Below are 23277 nucleotides of genomic sequence, written 5' to 3'. Positions count from 1 at the left end.
ATAACAGATATCATGAAATGTGTCCTATGCTTATCCCTAGTGGGCACATGCATACATGCTCAAATGTACATGCACATTTAAAATTAATTAGTTATAATGTGTATGCATACACACACACTTAACACATACAGAAACAAACTCATATATCTCTATTTTTGGCAAATAACTAAATGATGTTTGAATGAATAACAAAAGCCTCTTTGGCTGAGGAAATACTCCTGGTCTAAAGTAAGCTCTTCCAATTTGAATGGGTAAAGGAAAAGCCAGGCAGGTAAGGCGTACTCTTACCTGTAGTTTTTGATGAGTTCATCTGCAAAGGCATCCAGGAGAAGTGCTCTTATTATGTTTTTAACATAAGCAGGAATATATTGCTTGGGGACTCCCCTCAGATGGGCATGCAAGGCTAGCATCTCATACCCCGTTAAGTGTTCCAGCAACGGGTTATGTGCGGGGCAGTAGCTGATTCGTTGACAAATCTGAAATTGGAGAACATGTGGAAGTAATGGAGGTTAACATTGTAAGAGAAAATTCCATCCATTGTTTATGTGAGGGACATTGGTAATACAAAGGACTAAGAATGAGTCCCTTTTCATTTTTAGAAAGATTTTCTCCCAACTTCTTCACCCCACTCCCCACTGTGGATCATGGATGGCTGCTGCCTATCAGTGAGGATTCTATGGTAAATCACCAATCTCCAACTGAAGTTCAGTTCAACTTTCAGATAAAAGTATTCACTGAACACACACCATGGACAAAATGCTATGTGAAGTACTTTATAATCTTACTTGGAAGAGCATGTGTGTCTCTCATATACACACATCAGAAAGTAGTAAGATAGTAAATTGAAGTAGTTATGTCAAAGACTGGTATAAACAATAAGTTTGATGGAACAGAAAATTTGGGAGACATTGAGAGACACCTTTAGATATCTGAAGGGTTGTCACGCCAAGGAAGAATTACTATGATGGGCTGTTTATGGTTTCAAGTCAGGGGAGACATATTTGAGATGAACAATAAAAAAAACAAGAAAAAAACTTTGTAGGGCTAAGGATGTAGTTCATTGGTCAAGTGCTTGCCTAGCATGCTGGGACTTGATCCCTAGTACTGGGGAAAAAAAAAAAAAAAAAAGCCCTGGGTTCGATCCTCAGCACCACATAAAAATAAATAAAATAAAACTATTGTGTCCACCTACAACTAAAAAATATATTAAAAAAATTGAACTGTTCTACCAAGGATGGGGATATAGCTCAGTGTTAAGAGTGCTTGCCTCTGAAGCTCTGGGTTCAATCCCCAGTACTGCAAAAAAACAAGACAAAACTGAAGTGGCCTGTCTTTCTGAAAATGTCCAATTTTCTCATGGAGCTTAGGCCAGGCAGCAAAACTCAAAAACCTAAATAGCCTGCATAACCCGTGCAGGTAAGCAGTGGCCAGGAACTAAATGAGTGGCAGAGTTTGCTACAATGACAATTATGACCTATTTAAGGGAGGGAGCTACTACTTAGTGCTAGCCAATTGTTTCATTCAGGAAGTCAGATCCAGTATTATTATCGGGTCTTATTTTTTAAGAAAAGCCAAAAATCTTTTTATGTGCAGATGCTCCTTGATTAATCATGCGGTTATATCCTGATAACCCTATCACAAGTTGAAAATATCTAAGTAAAAAATGCATGTAATATACTTAACTTACGAACATCATGAGATAGCAAACCAGTATACTGTAGAGTATTGCTGTTTGCCTTTGTGATCTTGTGGCTAACTAGAGAGGATTATATTGTTCATCCCTAGTCCAGGGAAAAAGACCAAAATTCAAACTATGGTTTCTTCTGGATGCCTATTGCTTTCACACCACTGTAAGTCAGGAGCTATATGTATTATGAACTGCTAAATGTTTGTGCCCCACCAAATTATATGTTGAACACTAATCCCTGCAAGGCAAAGGTAGAACCTTTTGGGAGGTGATTGTGATTATGAATCACCTTGCAAAAGGAAAAGCCCTTATCAATGGGATTAATGCCCTTATAAGAGAGGTGAAAGGTAGCTTGTTTGCTTCTTCCACCAAGTGAGTGGTGCCTCTTGTGAACCAGGCTTGAGGTGCCTTAATTATGGCCTCCCTAACCTCCAGAATTGTGAGAAATAAAATTTTGTTCTTTATAAGCTATTCAATTTATAGTATTTTGTTACAATGGTCTGCATGGATGGAGGCAGTAGGAGGAGGGACTATATCACATTAGAAGTCTTTATTCTTCAGGATTCCCATTATTGCTTTTCTAACTTCTTGTAAGGCTAAAACAAAACTACAGAAAAAGCATCTTTTTTGAAGTTAATATTCTATTAACTTCACATTTGACAAAATACCTCAGCCTCCCTGTTTCCTGAAACTTTCATCTTGGTCTATTTTTAAGCTTAGTGGACTAAATGAGTTGGTAGAGTCTGTACAATGCACCCTTCCTTACCCTAGCCCCCAAAATTCATTGATTTCAACTCCAACAATCTTTATATCATCTCTACTTCAGCTCCCTTCAGATCCCTCTCTCATTATTCGGAACCACTGAAGTTCTGAATATAACCTTGGGCTCTGTTACAACCAATTACCTACATTTATTTGAATAGGCCAAATTTGCTTACCTTTTGCCCTTTGCACATGTTTTCATTTTTGCCAAGAATGCCTGGCTCCTCTAAGCCAACCCCTTTTTCTTAATGACTAATACTTAATTCCTAAAACCCTAGTCCAAGCTTTCACCAAAGGGATTTCCCTAATTCCTATTCATAACAGATGAGGCATCTGTGTGCTCTCTCTCTGCTCTGCAGCACAGCCTACCTACTTTGTCATAATACATGCCACCTTATATTAAAATAGCTTCTTCATCTATTTCTTTCATAAAGCTGTAAGCCCACTGAGTACAAGGACCATGTTGTTTTTAGCTCTGTAATTCCAGCACCCACCATAATGCCAGAAACATATACTTCAAAACATGTTGAACTATAAAAATGATCCCTGAAAGTATAACTGTATATAATAAATAAGATGCATCAATAATATTAAAGTAAAGCATTTTCCCCACAAATGCTTGAGTTTAGAAAGTAAATTTCCTTCTGAAGTTTGTGATAACACATTTTAAAAGGTTCTAGAGTTAAGCATGTCTTAGTAATGCTGGCATTCAGTGTATGATTACTCTATATGGTGCATATATGATGAGTTATGAGGGAGGAATACAGGTCTACTAGAAAAGATGACTTTTCCTGATAAAATGAGAGAATGCCCTGTTTTCTTCCTACAAGGGATATTTTCATGGAGATGTGGTGATTCTATTTCTAGCATGTGGATATGAGGTGAAGAACAAAAAGCCAGGATGATAAAGCAGAAGCTGGATAGCAACTGGAATATCGTAGATATTTCTGAGCTGCTATATTAAGCTTGGAATTGTTTGTTCTAAATTCTCATTATGAGAGATAATTAAATGTCCAGGACTGGGGATATAGCTCAGTTGGTAGAGTAGAGTGCTTGCCTCGGATGCACAAGGCCCTGGGTTCAATCCCCAGCACTGCAAAAAAAAAAAAGTCTGTGGAACTGAAATGTTTCATGGCCTAGGGATGAGGAAAAGATCATCTTGGGAGAGTGAAGCTTTAAGCTACGATATTTCTCCAAGTAAAAGGTTATAAAAGGCTATGAATAGATATCAGCATATAGCATTTTGACTGGTAAAGTCTATTGGCAGACGTGTGGAGCTCACTGTTTGATCTTTTCAACTTAGCAGCTGGTAGAAACTGCTTCCCTCTTTTCTGATAAATATCCTTTTGTATGCCCTATGTTGTCCTAGGTCCTGTGGCTACACAGCAGTTCCTCTCTTTAGAAAGTTTATAATCTTCTGGGGAATAGTTTTTTTTTAATCATGAGTCTTTCATATAGTATTTTCACTGAGATTATTAAAGTAAACTCTCTCAAGGATAGTACATATTTAGTACCATTCTAGATACATGGGAGATAAAGTAATTTGTTATATACAACATATACAACTCTCCCAAATCCCAGGTGAAAAGAAAGGCAGAATATCATTTTGATCTCATAAATGCATAGCCCTTACCTCTGTCATCTTTGTGCTGATATTTCTGCCATCAATTATGGCCTCCCCAGAGGTAATGGTCTCATCTCCAGTCAACATTTTGAGGGTGCTGCTTTTCCCAGCTCCATTGAAACCAAGCAGTCCAAAACACTCCCCTTTATTAACTTTAAATGTTAGTTTATCTACTGCCACAACAGGCACACAGTGAAAATATATCTAAGGAAACAAACAGCAAACAGAAGCTATAGACACTACTCCTACTTTCTGGAGAAAACACTCTATAGCAAATGGAAGCTTCAAGTCTAAGAGGGGAGCTATAGATTCCACTCCTACTTTCTGAAGCAGCTACCTTGTGGGGCCTGCCATTTTCTTACCCAGAAAACAGGAAAAGAACACAGATATCAAGGATCTATTATACTGAATTGGTAATACCTCTGACAGGTATCTGAAAGAAACTAGGACTGCCTGTCATCAATTAACTATACCTTCAAGAGTTCCTTAAGGATCAGAGGTCCGTCTAAGGATGGTAGTTTCTTTGAGGAATATTCTAGGATTTCCTTTCTCTCATTGATCACATTTTGATCTTCAGGTACTAATGAGCTTTTTCTGACTTGTATCTGTAGAAAGGAAGGAATAAAATACATCCAAACTGGAAAGAAAAAAGTTAAATTGTCTCTGTTTGCAGATTACATTATCTTATATAATAAAAACTGTTAGAACAAAAATTTAGTAAAATTGCAGGATATAAAATTAACATACAAAAATCAGTTTTGATTCTATATACTAACAATGAACTATTCAAAAAAGAAATCAAGGAAAAAATCCCAGGTATAACAATCTCAAACTCATTTAATTTAAAAATTATTTTATTAATGCTTTAAAAATGTTTTAGATGTACATAATACATTTTATTTATTTATTTGTATGTGGATGCTGAAGAGTGAACCCAGTGCCTCAGATGTGCTAGGCAAGCGCTCCACCACTGAGCTATAATCCCAGCCCTTAAATTGCTTTTGATCATAAAGTTTGTTCTACTTCTATCTTCAAATAATATTAAACATATACATGGGATTTTTTTTGGTTTATCAAATAAAATTGTGGATTATCACAGAATAAAGCCAATATATTTCTATTTTTCTGTATTATAATTAAAATGGATGCTATCATTTTTAAATTATAATTAATACAAATTATACAAATTAATAGAATTCACTGTGATATTTTCTTTTTTTTATTGTAAACAAATGGGATACATGTTGTTTCTCTGTTTGTACATGGCACAAAGGCATACCATTTGTGTAATCATAAATTTACATAGAGTAATGTTGTTTGATTCATTCTGTTATTTTTCCCTTCCCCCCACCCCTCCCACCCCTCTTTACCCTCTATACAGTACTTCCTTCCTCCATACTTGCCCCCCTCCCTAACCCTAACTCGAACCCTAACACTAACCCTTCCCTCCCCCCCATTATGTGTCATCCTCCACTTATTAGCGATATCATTCATGCTTTGGCTTTTTGAGATTGGCTTATCTCACTTAGCATGATATTCTCCAATTTCATCCATTTGCCTGCAAATGCCATAATTTTATCATTCTTTATGGCTGAGTAATATTCCATTGTATATATATACCACCCACTGTGATATTTTCTAACATGCATATATTGTGCATTGACTATGTCTATCCACCCTTCTACCTTATAGTCAGTCCCTTTACCAGTCCCTTATATTCTTTTACTTTCAGGTAATTTTTTTTGTATATCAGAGGAAACACACAATGCTTATTTTTCCGAATCTGGCTTATTTTACTTAATATAATGTCCTCCAGTCCCATCCATTTTCCTGAAAATTACAGGATCTGATTCTTCTTTATGGTTGAATAATACTCCATTGTGTTTATATGCAATATATTCTTTATCCATTCATGTGCTGACACATCTAGGCTTGATTTCATATCTTGGCTATTGTGAGTAGTGTTGTGATAAACATGGATATTCAGGTATCTCTTTGGTTATGTTGACTTCATTTCCTTTAGATATAGAACCAGAAGAGGGACATGACTGGATCATATGGTGGTTCTATTTTTAGATTTTTGAGGAATTTGCATAGTGGTTTCCAAAATGGCTGCACTAATTTATGTTTCAACCAACAGTGTATTTAAAGAGTTCCTTTTTCTCTGCATTTTCACCAGCACTTGCTATTTTTTTGTTTTTGATAATAGTCATTCTGACAATCTCATTTTATTAAAAATATAACACACAGGAATAAATTTACCAAGGAATTAAAAAATCCCTATACCCAAAATTACAAAACAATCATGAAAGAAATTGAGGAAGACACAAATACATGGAAAAGCATCTGTGTTCATAAACTGGAAGCATATTGTCAAAAGTCTTTACTTTACTTTGGGTAAAGTGATCTACAGAGTCATGCAAACCCTACCAAAAGTTCAATGTAATTTTTCACAAAATTAGAAAAAAAAAATCTGAAAATTCATATGTAGCCATAAAAGACTGAAAAGAATCCTGAGTAAGACAACAAAACTGGAGACATCACACTACCTGACTGCAAATTATATTATAAAATTATGCTAATCAGAATAGTATTGTGCTGACATAAAAACAGATACATAGACCAGTGGAACATGCATTCATGGTCAACTATTTGAGAAACATCCAAGAATACACAATGGGAGAAGAGAGGTTTTAATAAAGTGGTACAGGGAAAACTGAGCTTCCACAAGCAAAAGACTGAAATCACACCCTTATCTCATGCCAAATACAAAAATCAAGTAAAAGCAGATTAAAAACCTAAACGTGAAACCCCAAATTGATAAACTCCTAGAAGAAAAAACAGGGAAAGAACTCCTTGGCATTAGCATGAGCAATAGATTTTTGGATGTGACCCTCAAAGTGCAGGTAACAAAAGCAATAATAAACAAGTGGGATCACATCACACTTAAAAGCTGCTACACAGCAAAGAAAATAATCAGTGGAGTAAAGAGACAACCTATAGAATGAGAGAATGTATAATAAACCATATATCTGATAAAGTTTATATATATATATAATACATGTATGGAAAAACATGCATATGTATATATATTTATGTATATATTCTAAGCAACTCATAAGTAGGAAAATACAGCTCAAAGGTTGAAAAAAATGCTAAAGAGCTGATGGGATCTTTCTTAAAAGATGCCATCTAAATGTTGTCAATGGTAATATGAAAAGATGTTCAACATCACTAATCAGGAAGATGCAAATTAAAATTACAATAAAACACACAAAAGCCCTCACACAACCCCAGTATAGCCATTTGGGAAAACAGTATATAGGTTTCTAAAAAATAGAATGACCATATAACTCAGCAGTCAGTGTGTGGAAGAGTTGGTTATCTGCACTCCCGTGTTCATTTTGGCATTATTTATAATATTTATAATATTCCAGACAAGAAAGTAATCATGAATGGATAAAGAAACTGTGATACATGTATATACACAACAGAATACTACTCAACTAGAAAAGAAGGAAATCCTATTATTTGTGACATTAGCCCAGAGGACATAATGTTAAGTGAAATAAAGCAGGGATAGAAAGACAAATACTGTATGATTCAGGGGTTAGTGTGGGTATGAGGGTACTTGGGATATATTGGTCAAAGGTGACAAAAAATTTTCAGTTAAAAAGAAGGAATGAGTTCAAGAGATCTATTAGTATAACTTGCTGACTACATTTAGTAACAATTTATAACCTTCTTGAAAACTGCTGAGTAGATTTGAAGTGTTTTCACCACCAAAAAATCAGTTGTGAAGTAATGTTGGTTCAATGTAGCCATTCTAGAATGCATACATATTTTAAAATGTCATTTTGCATTTATTTGTGAATTAAAAGTAAAAAATCATTAAAAGAAACTATACTATGCAACTGTATTCTTTCCACACTGTTCTCATGGAAATTTTGAGTCACTGAATACATCTTCACTTTAAAACTAGATCTCCCTTTTAAAAGAATTATATTGTTAGCTAAAAAAAAGAAAAGGAGGAAAGAAAAATCAGGGCCATTTTTCTGCTACTAGGTCTTTGGGTCTAAATTTTTTTTTAACTTCCTTTTTCAGGTATTTCCCATATAGACCTTAGAGCTCCCTCATTTTCTCTCCTTTTCTCTCTGCCATGTTGTCAGGCCTTCCCAGTTTGTTTTGTCCTCATTCACCTAGGCCTATAACAATGTGTGCCAAAGAAGGAGACAAATGAATATGTTTTGACAATAAAGGAAGAAATAAAACAGAAAAAAAGGATGTTCTCTAAACTGATGTGACTTTTTTTTTTTTTGGTACCAGGGATTGAACCCAGGTACTTAACCACTGAGGCGCACTCCTAGCACTTTTTAAATTTTGAGACAGGGTCTTGCTGAGTTGTTTAGGGCTTTGCTAAGTTGCTGAGGATGGCTTGGAACTTGCAAACCTCCTGCCTCAGTCTCCCAAGCTGCTGGGATTACGGGCATGCCACTCGGCAACCATTTTTTTTTTTTTTTGTTTTTGTTTAAGTAGCAGCTGAATAAAATGAAAAAAGCACTACAGAAGTAATCAGAAAAAAATCTGGTTTCTAGTCCCAGATTTGTCACTGAGTGGTTGAGAGAGATAGTAGGAACTTCTTTAATGATAAGGTTCTACATCCTTTGAGTGAGAGGTTTGAGTGTGAGTGTTCACCAAGTTAGATGCTTATCTACTCACCCTCTTTTGTTTTCTGAAGAAGCAGCCATATAAGAAATTACAGCAAAGAGATTTACAAGTCCAGAAGTAGGCCTCAATGAGAAAAAGTAGGATGAGAAAAAGGAAGCCAGTGACAATCATGGCAACCACATATTTTCCAATCCCATGACCTTGAAATCCATAATAATTTTCTTCATATTTAATGTCTGAGAAAGACAAAAGGAGACCTGCTAATTTAACACTTGCTAACTCTTCTCACTTTACACTTACTGAGTTTGGAAAGTTTTTTTTTTTTTTTTTTTTTTTTTTTTAAATTAACAATGTTCTTTTTTCCCCAAACATATGACCACAGTAAACATATAAAGACTATGTTACTTGGGCGGGGTTGTGGTTCAGTGGTAGAGCGCTTGCCTCACACATGTGAGGCACTGGGTTGGATCCTCAGTACAACATAAACAAATCAATAGAGATACTGTGTCCATCTACAACTAAAAAATATTTTTAAAAAAGAAACTATGTTACTTAAGACATTAATGGAGAGGCCTGAGCCTCAATGAACAGAAGTTAATGTAATCAAATGCAGTCAATGTAAACAGTGATACAATTTCTTGAAACATCTCTCTTGGACTAAAAAGAGGTATGCATTAAAACAATGGAAAATACTCCCCCAACAGCCTAGGTAACCTGGTACCTGAGACACTCTGATCAATGCAGGGGCAGGGGGCTCTTCTGTTCCTCCCATACATATTTTCCTAGTTAGGTGACTTATGTAGAATTAAATCATTAATGGAGAAATATATAAGGTCAGTCTTTCCTTAAAGAGCATTGATGCATTTCTTTCCCTTAATTTCATTAAAATGTTTCTTGTGCCTGATATTATTCAAATTGTTAAAAACTTTTAGAGGTAAGATTAACATACAAATATGAAAGGGCACTAAAGTCTATTCATAGTGAAAAATAATGGGCTAGTAACTCAAATTTTACAACTCATTTGGTTGTTACAGTTAGGAAGTGAAGTTTTTGGGTGCTTTAAGTCTCTGATACCCCAGTTTCCTCTGAATTGAAGAATAGTAGGGATTCTGATGCCATTTGGAAACTTCTGCCTACCCTATTACAAAAGTACCAAAAAAGTCAGGGCAGAAGGCAAAAAGGTTCCATGCCCTGTTGGGTGGCTCAGCTTTTCTTGTTTGAATCTGTTTGCTGTTTATCCCAGGGTCCCTGATTGAGTTTTAATCTGTGTAACTTCATGAAGCTTGCCTTCACAGAATTGTGCTTCCCTACATGGATTCATGGTATTTGCATGCTTGAAACCTCATCTGACTGATTTTTTTGAGACCCTGTGCCTTAAACACTACTATTATGGACTATACATTTATTTTCCTGCCTCTCAAAAGTTTCCTATGAGTTGTTAGGCAATTAACAGAGCTGTTAAAGGAGTATAGGCTCTGGGACTATTTCTAGGTCCAAGTCCCAGCTTTATTAAGTAGTGATTGTGAGATCTTAGGAAGCTTTTATAGCTCTCTGCCTCAGTTTCCATATGAGATGAAAAATTATAAAATTAAGGATAATAATTATACCTAAAGTCATGAGGTAATTATAAGAAGTAATATGTATGAAGCCTTCAGAACAATGCATGGTTCACAGAAATCACTCAAAGAATTTTAGCTATACCTGCTGAAAACCCAAAGGGCACCATGACCCCACTACTTTTTAGTAAACATCTCAAAGATCACCTTTGGATAAGCAACGCAAGAGTCAAGTGAACACACTGTTTATCCTTTCTATCTTTTAAGATGGCAAGGGGCTTTACAGAAAGTTCTTCAAGTTGAAGAAATGACTTAAGTATGGAAAATGTCATCCACAGACATTCTTAAATAACACCTTCTCCATACAAAACAAAACAAAACAAAAAACAGGATAAAACAAATTCTGTACTCTAATGTGGAACACTAGAGAAAGAAGAGATCAACTGCTTCGAGGGACAAGGGGGAGCCCATGGTACTCACTATTAATCTTACAGTCTTCAGAAGTGATGTTGCAGTATCTCTGGGTTCTGAAGTTATCATAAAATCCACTGATGGACTTTGCAAGGTTGTGAGTAGGAAGCAGAAAGAATATACTAACCAATGTTTTGTTGAATATACCCAAATCCATTACTAGGGTAGAAAACAAATAAAATTTTCACTGCAGAAAATTCACAAAGTTCCAGACGATTTCTGAAAATCTTCACTTAGATACTAATAACCTTTTCCTTATCATGAGGTTCAGAATAGAAGGAAAGTCAATGGTTCAGTGTGTATTGAGAAGTTAAATACTACTGATGATAAAGAGGAAAGATATACAATTTTTCAGTTTATGGGTCCAAAGGAATAGGTAGGAGAGTTTGGAGTGACACGAAATAACTGCTGAATTAAATGTTCCAGTTCTGTGTACTACTCTAAAAATTACAGCTGTGATACATGAAAATGTCAACAGAAGTTAACAGCTAACAGTTTGCGTTCCAGAGAATTAAGGAATCAAATGTTTATGTAAAAAGGACCTAAATAATTTTCTAGGACAAAAGACCCTTTATTCTACTCTTAGAAAATTTGTTCTAAGGAAATTATGTAAAATATAGACAAGTTTTTGCTACATCTTCCATTTAGGTAGAACACTGGAAATAATTAAAAGGAACAAATGTTAACCAAACTATGATATATCTGTGCAATAAATGTTACAACTGGAATAAATATTTATAAAAGGGTTGTAACAGTATGGGAAAATACATATAGTGTGATAGATATCCCCTCCCTTTGGATGTATGATTAGGTTTTGTATATTATATAACAAAGGGCAAGATGTTTTGCAGATGTAATTAAGTTCCAAATCATTTGACTTTTTTTTTTTTTTTTTTTTTTTTTGGTGCTGGGGATTGAACCCAGGGCCTATGCTTGCAAAGCAAGCACTCTACCAACTGAGCTATATTCCCAGCCCTCATTTGACTTTGATTCAAGCAAAAGGGAAATTATTCTTTCAAGGGTGGGTTCTTAAAGTGGACTAGGTCCTGGGCTGGAGTTGTGGTTCAGTGATAGAGCACTTGCCTAGCATGTGTGAGGTACTGGGTTCGATATAAACAAGTAAAATGAAGGCATGCTGACAACTAAAAAAATATTTTTTAAAAAGTGGACTAGGTCCTTCCTGAAATCACTAAGATTTGAAGTAAAAGATTTTCTCCTGTTGGCCTTGAAAATGCATGTGGCAAGGAATGACCCTTGTCCTACAGCTTCAAGGAACTGATAACAAGCAGTGATTTTAGAAGAGAATCTGACCCTCAGATGAGACTGTAGTCTTTGACAATTCCTTGATTCAATCCCAGCAGAGGACACAGATAACAAGTACTTGGACTCCTGATCCATGGAAAATTGTGAGGCAGTAAATTTGTGTTGTTCTGAATTGCTAGGTTTTTGGTAACCTGTTACATAGCACAAAAAACTAATTGACAAAGAAAAATGATAAATTTTATAACTAATGATTTCACCAGAATAAAATAATGCTTAGATCAGAGTCTAGAACAATATACTAAATTCTTTAAAGTTGCTGTCTTCGGTACATGTGATTTAGAGTAATATTTTTCTACTTTTATTTTTACATATTTTTCAGTGGCCTGTGAGAAAGTAGAAAATGAGGTTATAAAGGCTTCCCGGGCTTCCAGGGGATAGCGGTAATAAAATCCTAGGGAATCCAAGATCTTTTCCAGAACTTAGACCACCACTACAAAATCCTAGCCCACAGGGTCCTTTAAGATCTGGCCCTTGTCTACCTCTCCACATTCATTTTATTCTACTTTCTTCTTTACAAATAATGTATACAGCACAATGGCCTTTCTTTTTTCTTTCCACAGAAAACAGATGAGCCAGACACACATCTACAACTAATACCTAGATTGACAGCAGTACATTTTTGGAACTTGCCTCCCAGAATCATCTCTTTAGTCACTAACCAAATAGGTCCTTGTATTAGTAAGAAATATCAGTGAGATGATTCTCAGGGAATGAATGCATTCCCTTCATTACCCACAAAACAGGATCTACAATCTATGTGTTGGTATGGGGACAGGAAGCTAATGGAACTTGAGTAGTGACAAAAATAATTGAATTAGAAGTCTCACAGTCTAACTCAGGATGAAATTACTAGTGTGTACAAAGACATCTAAGAAACTACCCTTCCTAAATCTATTCCATATGAATCCTATGCTTCCCACTAATAGATAAGTACTAATTTCTTGTGGAGAAGAAAAGCCTGAAGACTTTTACTTACCATTAGCATCTATCATGTAGACCAAGAAAAAGCTAGAAATGCCTGTAAGAACATTAAATATAAGAAGTCTGGTGTAGGCAGCAGCACTGCTGGAAAACATGAAGCTCATCAGATACATTAAGGGAATGGTGGACCAGCCGAACAGCATTAAGATGAACAAGACATCTACATAGTGGTTGTCTTCCAAAAATGCTTTCACGTTACAGACATAGAAGACTACCTAGAAACATGAAGACCAAGCAGAGATGAGGATTAGTTGGTGGAGGAGGAAGTACTGCTATGGGGTGGGTAGAAGATGGTGCACTAAGAAATCAACTCATCACACAGGCAAATAGCTAGTTCTGCTTTTAAAATCCTGACTCACTGGCATCAGTATGACTCACTTCCACTTATTCAACTGAAAGTAACCACAAAGATCATCAGCTTCCCTTCACCTCCTGTCTTGTTTTTTCCTATTTGGAGTAGTTTTCTTTTTTATTCCTTTCTTTTCTTTTTCTCTTTTGTTAAGAAATTTATAGGGACAATGATGTGCAGGAAAATGTAGATCTAACTTTTTAAGCCAATTTCTTAAAACCTAAAACAAAATTCTCACATTTAATTGAGCAAACTGGAATCAGGCAAAGGCTCAGGCTCAGACTCAGGGCTGGTCACTAATACCTACAGAAATGCTCTAGGGATACTCAATGTCTAGCTGATGGGATAGAAGAGGGGAAGAAGGGCCTTCCCCAAAAAAGCTTTCATGTTGTGTTTCCTAATGTCAGAAATTAGGGGAAATTAGCAGGAGAAGGTAAGTCCAGGTACAACTTCAAACACTTACCAGTAGTAGGGAGGAAGAAACTAAGAAGACGATAAAATCCCAAAACAAAGCAGAAAGCCAGAAAATGCCAATATATGCTCCACTTACAAACTGAATGTGCTTTGCTTTACAGACTCTCTCACTGACTGTCAGGAGAGAAAAACTACTAGCTATGAAGGCTATGCTGAAGAACAAACTGAAGGCAATATCATGTCCTTTACCGCCCCTGCAAAGGATGGGACATGAACAAAATACTGGTTATATCATGAAGAGTAGGAACACAATTTATACAAACAGCAATTTTGGTGTGTAGAATATATGACTGTCAATTTGTTGACAGATAATGACATTATACTAAAAACTACTATCAGTTACATTTTTTTGGGGGGGGAGGTTCTCTTTAATTTTAGGCTAGAAAGAAAACAATCCAGGAAAGTATAGGGACCAGAGGATAAAGATTATACTGTATACTATTATAGTAACCAATTATTTTATCATCTACATTTTATAAACATTTTCTGGTATGAGGTATTAAACCCAGAGGTGCTTAACCACTGAACTACATAAGTCCATTTTATTTTTTATTTTGAGACAGGGTCTCACTAATTTATAGTAACTAATTGCCTTATATTAACATATACATATGTTACCATTTTGGGTTTATTTTAATTTCACTCTAAGGTAGTAAAAACTTATCACAGAGTAGCCCTTGTCCATCTCTTAGGATCTTATGCTATTTAAAGTATCTTGAAAAATCTCATAGAACTTATGTGGATTTTTAATGAAAATAAATTAAAAATATTTTATTAGTTCACTAAAATAACAAGTCAATTACGTGTTAACAAAAACACATTTTACTAAAAGAAATCCCTTTTTTTGCAAACAATATTTACTGAGAGTAGTGGAACTATTTTACATGTGTGAAAATTTCTTTAAAAATCTGGCTTACCAGAAGACAGAACTGTTTCCCCTATCTGATTATTCCATCTGTTACAGTGTTTTGTTTTGGTTGAAATAAATGAAGAATATATGGCTTTACCAGGTTTGTACTTGAAACAGCAAATATTTTAATAACCCTTTCAGATAACAGTGGTTATTCTTAATTTCTACACCAAAACCTGACAAGTGATAATTTCTTACAGGTTAGCTGCAATTGTGATTCAACTCATCCTATTTGCCTGGGACTTTCCCACTTTTGTACTTGAGGTTCTGGGTCCCAGGAAACCTCTACATACTGGGCAAAACAACACAACTGGTCACCCTAGTTATAACAAATCTGAAAACTATCAATGAACATTTTTACTTGTGTCAGGTTGAAATCCATTGGTTAGTTTTGAACTTTTAATGGATCTTTTAATCATGCGTGATTCTACAACATGCATTGGTTATTCGGAAAATATTATTATGAAATTGTTTTGACATATCAGTCCCCTCAAAATGGTCTATATCACCCCCAGGAGTCCTTGGACTACACTTGCAGTACAATTGTCTTACAGCATAATACATCCATGTCATAAACATTTATAACATAAATTCAGAAAACAAATCCCAAAGGAAGCAAAACCACACGTACTCAAGGAATTGTTCCTTTATGCTTTGGTCGGCAGTTCGAGGCTGAGGTTTGTTAAAGACAGAGATAGAAGCAGTGGGACCAGAGATGGACTTGTACATAATATTGTCGACTACAGTTAGGGCTATTGGAGCGGCATGGTATGCCTGGTTGTTAAACAGAGCTGTGATGATGGTTCTGCTTCTGTAGACCTCAAGATTAAAAGCAACAATACATTGCTGACTACATCTTTTAGTTCTCAAAAGGAAGTCTTCTATGTTACCTAGGGAAACAATACTCATAAGTCAACATACATAATGGTTTGAGTCCAATCAACAAACATTTATTGACCATTTATAAAGTGCCAGGCAATGTGGGATACAGAGGCTGTTTATAATCTGGAATAACAACTATCATGCATATTGGTGGTAGAAAAGGAAATTAAAATTATTCAAAAATATATTTCCTGTCCTGATGTGGAACATGAAACACAGACGTCCCATTAACCAAGACAGAGTGTATAAATGCTCAAGGATGTAAGAAGTGATCAAAAGGTTTAATTTTAAAATGAGGCAGTGTATGTGTTGTTGAAGGATTTGGAAGACTTGGGTTTTGAATGCTGAGTCTACCAGTTGTCTGACCTTGGGCTAATCCTTGAATCTCACTTATATTATAAATATCAAATGGAATCATGCATGCCAAAGGACTTATTGCATAAGTAACCTCTGTGACAGCATAGCTATAACTTGTTCATCTTTATATCTCCTGGCACCTAAATGCTTTTGGGCATTTATAAGTGAAAAATTCATTTTGTTCTGGTTCTATGTGCAGCAGTTCATTACATATCATTCCAATCCCTCCAAAAGTAACTATTTCTGAAATTTCCATTCTTTATAGTGTAAAAAGCAATTTGGAGTCCCTCCTTTACCAACTTAGGTCCAATATATATAGCCAGAAGGATTCTCTCTGAAGACCTTTATCAGTTCCTCAAGTTACTGAACATGTTTCTTATATGACAAGCTATTGGAGTAAAGGTTGGCAGAAGCAGAGACATGTTCTGGACTGTATTTCTACTGCTTTCAGGAGATGAGGAAAGCAGAAATTGAAAAGCAGTCTGTTCCAAGTTGTAAACATGTAAGCATTCAAGTTACAGTAAAGGCCTCAATACACTGAAAGAACTCCTCTACAAAGCCCTTACCACTCACGAGTTGAAGAATGTGGTTCTCACTTCTTAACATAAATCTCATGTGTTCGGCAAACCGACCAGCCACTTCACTTTCTCCAGAGATAGAGAAAGGGACAAAAGATTGACCATATTGTTGCAAATCCATCTCCAAAACAGGAGCATCCTTCACTTCTGAATAGTAGAGGATGGCTTTCAGGACGAAGGCAGTGAAAATCAGTAGTATCAAAATCTGCAGTAACATTACCCTCCAGTGACGAAAAGTATACAAGGCCCTTTTTAGCAGCAAAGCATAGAACTGTTGGATGCAAAGAGGGATCTACAAAAAAAGAAACAGACAGAAAATAGGCTTCTAATAACCCTTCAGTTCAGTTTAGAGGAAAATTACTTGATCTTCAAAGCCTGATTTAGGTGCCCTTCTTATGTGATCTCCTAATACCCTATATGTTTTCTCTATCATACTGGTGAAGGGCTTTTTGGTGAGATGAATTGAATATTTAAGATAAAAGTTAACCAGGTTACAAGCATGAAGTGTTTGGTAGATAGTGTTTGGGTGTTTTGAGAGCTTCATTTTCAAGGCAAGGAGGTACAAAAGACAGGTCAGAAAGAAAGTGAAGTTATGGAAGGTAACATATGGTTTGCTAAGAAGCTTGGATTTAATTTTGTAGATAATGGGGGACTCAATAAAGGATGCTAAATAGACTTCAAGATAGAAATAAAAATAATTTTTAAAAATGTCTTGCATAACAAAAAAAAGGTCATTTGAATGTAGATTAAAGGACAAACCTAAAGGTAAATATGTGAAGGTGAGAGAGACTATGTGAGATGAATATGGCTTGAACAAGAAAATGAGGGTGGAAATGGAGAGATTATAGATTAGAGGAATACTTAGAGAAAAACTGTCAAGACTCAATTGTTGATTTTCTGGGGGAACTACAGAAGGTGGTGATTCTAGTCTGTCCTTGAGGAACCTTGCAGGGTGGGGAAGAGTAACTGATCATGAGAAAGACTGGAGCATTTCTAGGATAGTTTCTCTTAATACCACCAGGTTGTATACTGATCTTACCATAATCTCCATTAGTAACCAAACCTTCTAATTTTATAGTCCCAAGCAAGTGTAATTACCCCAGTATTAAACTGAATGTTAGAGAGATCCTGTGGCATCAAGGAGTCACTCTGTTGCTTATCATCCACAGTGCGTTCTGTCTCAACTTCTTTAGAATCAAACACGGAGGAGAGCTGATTGGCTGGGAAATCCACTGAGGAGTCTGCCAATTTGCTGACCCTGCATCAAAACATCATGTTTAACCTATGTTATGGGGGTACAATATAAGAGAAGGCAGGGTCTCACTGAGATAAAAATCCAACAGAGATAAAGAAAAGTCATCAGCTAAATAAGTGCTTATAAAATAGGAAGATGGAAGGTTATGAAAGCTTTTAGAAGTAATAACCAATGCACACTTGCTAAGCCAGAAAAGCCTTCATGAAAGAAATGACCTTTTACTTGAGAATAAAAGAATGAAAAAAGCATTAACTATATGAGAATATCCTAGACAGAATAGTGCCTGAATGAAATTCTGTATGCTTGGGTCATAGAAGGTGACAGAAGGATAATCTGGATGATGTAGGACCCTGTTCATCATGTTTCTTCCCAACACATTGAAAAAGTGCTCTCTTATTGTATAAGGCAAATCCTTCCATCTCTGCTATGGCTCCTCTACTTCTTCTGCATCCTTGGGAACCTTACCAGTACTCTAATTTATCTTGGCATTTTTGTTCTCTGATAGCCCATCTTCATCAGCATTTAAACATCTCTTATCTCACACTTCCTTCCCTTTCTTTTGCCCATGTGTCCTATATTTTGCTAATAACCTTATTCAATCTCTCAGCAGCATTTGATACTGCTGAGCATCTTTTCCTTCTTGAAACACTCCCTTCCTTTGGATTCCATGACCCTACGCCTCTGTCTTCTACCTACATTTTTTCTTTGTTTTAATATCTTTATTTTTATGTGGTGCTGAAGATTGAACCCAGTACCTCACACATGCTAGGCAAGTGCTCTTCCACTGAGCCACAACCCCAGCCTGGTACAAGAGATTTAATCCTAGGGAGCTTTACCACTCAGCCACATCCCCACCCCTTTTTATTTTATTTTATTTTATTTTGGGACAGGGTTTCGCTGAGTTGCTTAGAGCTTCGTTAAGTTGCTGAGGCTGACCTCAAGCTTGTGATCCTCCTACTTCAACCACTGAGTCACAACCTCAGCCCCTATGTCTACATTTTTCCTTCTCAGGTTCTTGGGTAAGTGCTTCTTCCTCTGTCCCTCAAGGTAGTGTTCCACACTTTCCAATATTAAGATCCTTTTCCCCTTATTTTTTATCAGAATCCTCAAATATCTGGCATTTACAGGCTATAGCGTTTTTGTTGTATGGGCAAATACCAATTTAGATCAATTTAATAAAATTATTTTTGTGATTTTTTTTTTAAACGGGGGAATGAACCCATGGGTGCTTTACCACTGAGTTACATTTTATTTTTTATTTTGAGATCGGGTCTCACTAAGTGGCTGAGGGTGGTTTTGCACTTGTGATCCTCCTGCCTCAGCCTCCTGAGTCACTAGAATTACAGATGTGTGCCATTACACGTGGCATGGCTACCATTTAAGGTTCTTTTAAAGAAATTACCATCATGTCTGATATTCAAAATATCTTTAGTGTTGCAAGGCTCACATGGTAAAAACATAAAACTTGGGGTATACACTCAGTGGAAGACAAATAGGCATTAATAACAGCTATTTCTTATTCTTCTTATTTATTTTTTGGTACTGGGAATGGAACCCAGGAGTGCTCCGCCTCAGTTCCTTTTTAAATTTTTTATGTTGAGACAAGATCTCCCTAAGTTGCTTGGGGCCTTCCTAAGTGGTTGAGGCTGACTTTGAACTTCAATCCTCCTGTCTCAGCTTCCAGAGCTGCTGGGATAATAGGCATGCACCACCATGCCCAGCCTTATTTGTTTTCTAGATGGGCTCAAGCTACCTGGTGGTGAGATGGAGAATGCATTCCTTTTTCCCATGGAGAGAGAGAGTGATGATGAGGGGTTCACTGTGATATTCCTGATGATTCCATCCCCCCAATTGCTGGGATTACAGGAGTGTGCCACCATGCCCAGCAGCTATTTCTTTTAAGAAGATTTGCAGGTAATAAGAAATGAACACTGAGGTACTAGGACAAACTGATGACACAGTTAATGAAACTTAATTGGTATTCCTTTGGGGGATTAAACTCATTACAAAATAAGTGTTTTTAATGCGTAGTGTTATATCCATGCTGCCATGTCAGAAAAAAGGGCTCGCCAAGGCAAGAGATGTATGAATGCTCCCATGCTATAGAACTGCAATCAAGTGCAACTATAAGTAATACTTGCCACTTATTTACTACTATATATTTCTTTTTAACAGTCTCTTGGAATTATGATTCCGTAGTTTCAGACTTTTTAAATACTTAAGTGACAAACTGATCAATCTCATGTTAGAAAGCATTATTTTATTCTGACCCTAAGAAAACCCCAGAAATTTACGAAAGAGGATAATAAGAGAAAATTTGAAATGTTTGGAGATTTCATGTATTTTAGTTTCGTAACAGATAATGCTCTGAGTACTTTGGGACAGATGGATTAAACTGAATTTAAAATTTCAGATATTTCTCATTTCCTTTTTTCTGTCTGCTCATACAAAACTATCACATTTGTCCAATGCACAAATATATGTTATATCTTTTCACTGAAGTCTATTCTCTATTTACATCCACATTATTTTGACTTTCCATTTTAATAAGTATTTTATGTTTCTAAGATATCATTTTTGAGTCACTGTTCTACTTTTGGAGGTCTGGGTAAGGAAACAATGCACAGTTAGTAAATGTAAACATGACAAATGATGTAATAATATTATAATAACAACAAATCACTATATATTTCTTTTTTCTTCTAGGTTATCCAATTTGTTGGTACACTTGTTCATAATAGTTTTTATGATCCTTTTTTGTTTCTGTGGGTCCGTTGTGATTCAGATTTTTAGTTGAATCTTCTTTTTTAAAGACTAGCTTGTAGCTAAAAGCTGTTCATTTCATCTTTTAAAAAATCCAACTTTTGATTTTGTTGATCTTTTCCTTTATTTTTCTAGTTTCTATTTCATTTATTTCTCCCCTCATCTTTGATATTTCCTGCTATCTGTAAATTCTTAACTGAATTTTTTCTTTTCTTAAGGTCTAATGATAGGTTTATTTGAGATCTTCTGTCATTTTTAGTGTAGGTGTTTACTAAACTACCTTAAAACTGGCTACAAACTACCTTAAAACTGCTTTTGTTGCATCCCGTAAGTTTTGATATGCTATTTTCCACTGTTATTTGTCCAAGTTTTTTTTATATTTCCTTTTGTTCTGTTAGTTGTTCTGGAGAATATTTAATTTCCACATATTTATGAATGTTTTTTAAACTTCCCTCCTGTTTTTGATTTCCAGTGGTCTGGGAAGTTATTTAATGTTTCCAATTCTCCAGAATTTGTTAGGTTTTGTTTTGTAACATATGATCTACTTTGGAGAATGTTCTGTGTGCACTTGAACTACACTTTAGATCACTTTAGGGACACATATAGATCATTCCATTCAATACTAATTTTTTTTCTTTTTTTTACATTTTTGGGCCTTAGTATCCATAAAACATTTTGCTTTTTCTGGTCTCTGTCATACAAATTTATTTCCAAAGTGCCCATGAGTTTTGGCAGAGGACAATTTCTTTCTGTGATTATCACTACTCACTGAAGGAAGACTTCTTCCATGGTTGTGACAGAGGCACCAAAACTGGCAATGCCCAGCTTTACGCCATGATTTTCCAGCTCAGTGAACAAAGCTTCAAACCTAGAAAGAGTAAGGAAGGAAAATATTTTAGGTAAATTTCTAATATTTCCTTGTTGCTGAAATACTTTTTACTATATGATATTGAAAAACATTCATTGGTTTGCTCTGGAAAATAGTAACTACACAAAGGTAGGAAGGAAAAGAGCCAAATCTTTTCTGTAGTAATAAAAAATACTGTTATATATTACTAGTATAGTTTGTTTTTAAGAGATTTTTGGCTCCATAATTTTTTTTTACTTTTTTTTGTAGTACTGGAGATTGAACCTAGGACCTTCAGTATACCAAGTAAGTGCTCTACCACTGAGCTACACACTAGCCCTTGCTTGATAAATCTTAATGACTGGTCTCGGGGTACAACAAAAGCAGAGGAAACATCTTTAAAAAATATTTTTAGTTGTAGATGGACACAATACCTTTATTTTATTTATCTTTATGTGATACTAGAGATTGAACCCAGTGCCTCACATGTGCTAGGCAAGCGCTCCACAACTGAGGTACAATCCCAAGCCTGAAGCAGGGGAAATATCTTATGTTGTCATAGTATAAAATGTGGCTTGATAATAATAATTTTGTAAGGCTAGGTCTATTGTCTCCATTTTATAAAATTAGAAAATGAAGCTCAGAGAGGTTAAGTGACTCATTAAATTTATATTAGTGTTTGATATAGTGAAGATTCAAGCTTTCTTTCTAGTACTTTCATAGTTCTCTATTGAAGAAAATCATTCTTTCTACATAAATAGAGGGCCCAAATAGGATAAATGAAAGTAAATCCACTACTAGGGAGACGAAACTAGAGGCCAAACTCGGGATCTGACAAGATGGCCAGGCTCCCCACAGGATCATCAAGGAAACCCAGCGTTTGCTGGCAGAACCAGTTCCTGGCATTAAAGCAGAACCAGAGGAGAGCAACGCCCGTTATTTTCATGTGGTCATTGCTGGTCCCCAGGATTCCCCCTTTGAGGGAGGGACTTTTAAACTTGAACTATTCCTTCCAGAATACCCAATGGCAGCACCTATAGTACGTTTCATGACCAAAATTTATCATCCTAATGTAGACAAGTTGGGAAGAATATGTTTATATATATTGAAAGATAAGTGGTCCCCAGCACTGCAGATCCGCACAGTTCTGCTGTTGATCCAGGCTTTGTTAAGTGCTCCTAATCCAGATGATCCATTAGCAAATGATGTAGCGGAACAGTGGAAGGCCAATGAGGCCCAAGCCATAGAAACAGCTAGAGCATGGAGTAGGCCATGAATAATATTTAAATCAATCCGATCATCAAGTGTGCATCACTTCTCCTGTTCTGCCAAGACCTCTTCCTTTTTTGTTTGCATTTAATGGTCACAGTCATAATAGAAACATTACAGAATAAAAGCCCAGACATCTTCAGTCCTTTGGTGATTAAATGCACATTAGCAAATCTATGTCTTGTCCTAATTTACTGTCGCTAGAAGTATCATCTGGATTGTTGCAGAATGTTTAAAAGCAGTGGCTCTCTGCTTTTATTCATTTCCCCCATCATGGTTTAAGTATAAAGCGCTGTGAATAAGGTAGTTGTCAGGGTTAGCTGCCAGGGGATGGGTGTTTTTATTTTGTGGGGTTTTTTTGTTTTTGATTTTTTTTTTTTGAGAGGAAAGGTAGTTTTATTTTAATTTTATGGGCTCCTTTCTCCCCCCTTTATGGTGATCTAATTGCATTGGTTAAAAGCAGCTAACTAGTTCTTCAGAATATGCTCTCTAGTCATGATTAACTTTATTTAGACTCTGTA

General features: G+C 35.9%; 1 protein-coding gene across 1 annotated transcript in view; it reads right to left on the bottom strand.

Moving 5' to 3' along the window:
- Nucleotides 1–23277, bottom strand: part of LOC306649242 (phospholipid-transporting ATPase ABCA3-like) — a 62413-nt gene that overhangs the window by 11899 nt on the left and 27237 nt on the right. Inside the window, exons 10-17 of the mRNA XM_079120035.1 lie at nt 21410–21508; nt 13885–14089; nt 13068–13287; nt 10778–10927; nt 8793–8977; nt 4547–4678; nt 4083–4277; nt 289–476 (exon numbers count right to left, since the gene is read on the bottom strand). Coding sequence (XP_078976161.1) covers nt 289–476; nt 4083–4277; nt 4547–4678; nt 8793–8977; nt 10778–10927; nt 13068–13287; nt 13885–14089; nt 21410–21508 — 1374 coding nt within the window. The remainder of the gene's footprint in view (nt 1–288; nt 477–4082; nt 4278–4546; nt 4679–8792; nt 8978–10777; nt 10928–13067; nt 13288–13884; nt 14090–21409; nt 21509–23277) is intronic.

Source organism: Sciurus vulgaris (assembly GCF_902686455.1).
Source record: "Sciurus vulgaris genome assembly, chromosome: 18".
Taxonomy (NCBI): domain Eukaryota; kingdom Metazoa; phylum Chordata; class Mammalia; order Rodentia; family Sciuridae; genus Sciurus; species Sciurus vulgaris.
The sequence above is the reverse complement of the archived record's forward strand: the minus strand, read 5'-3'. Positions and strand labels throughout refer to the sequence as shown.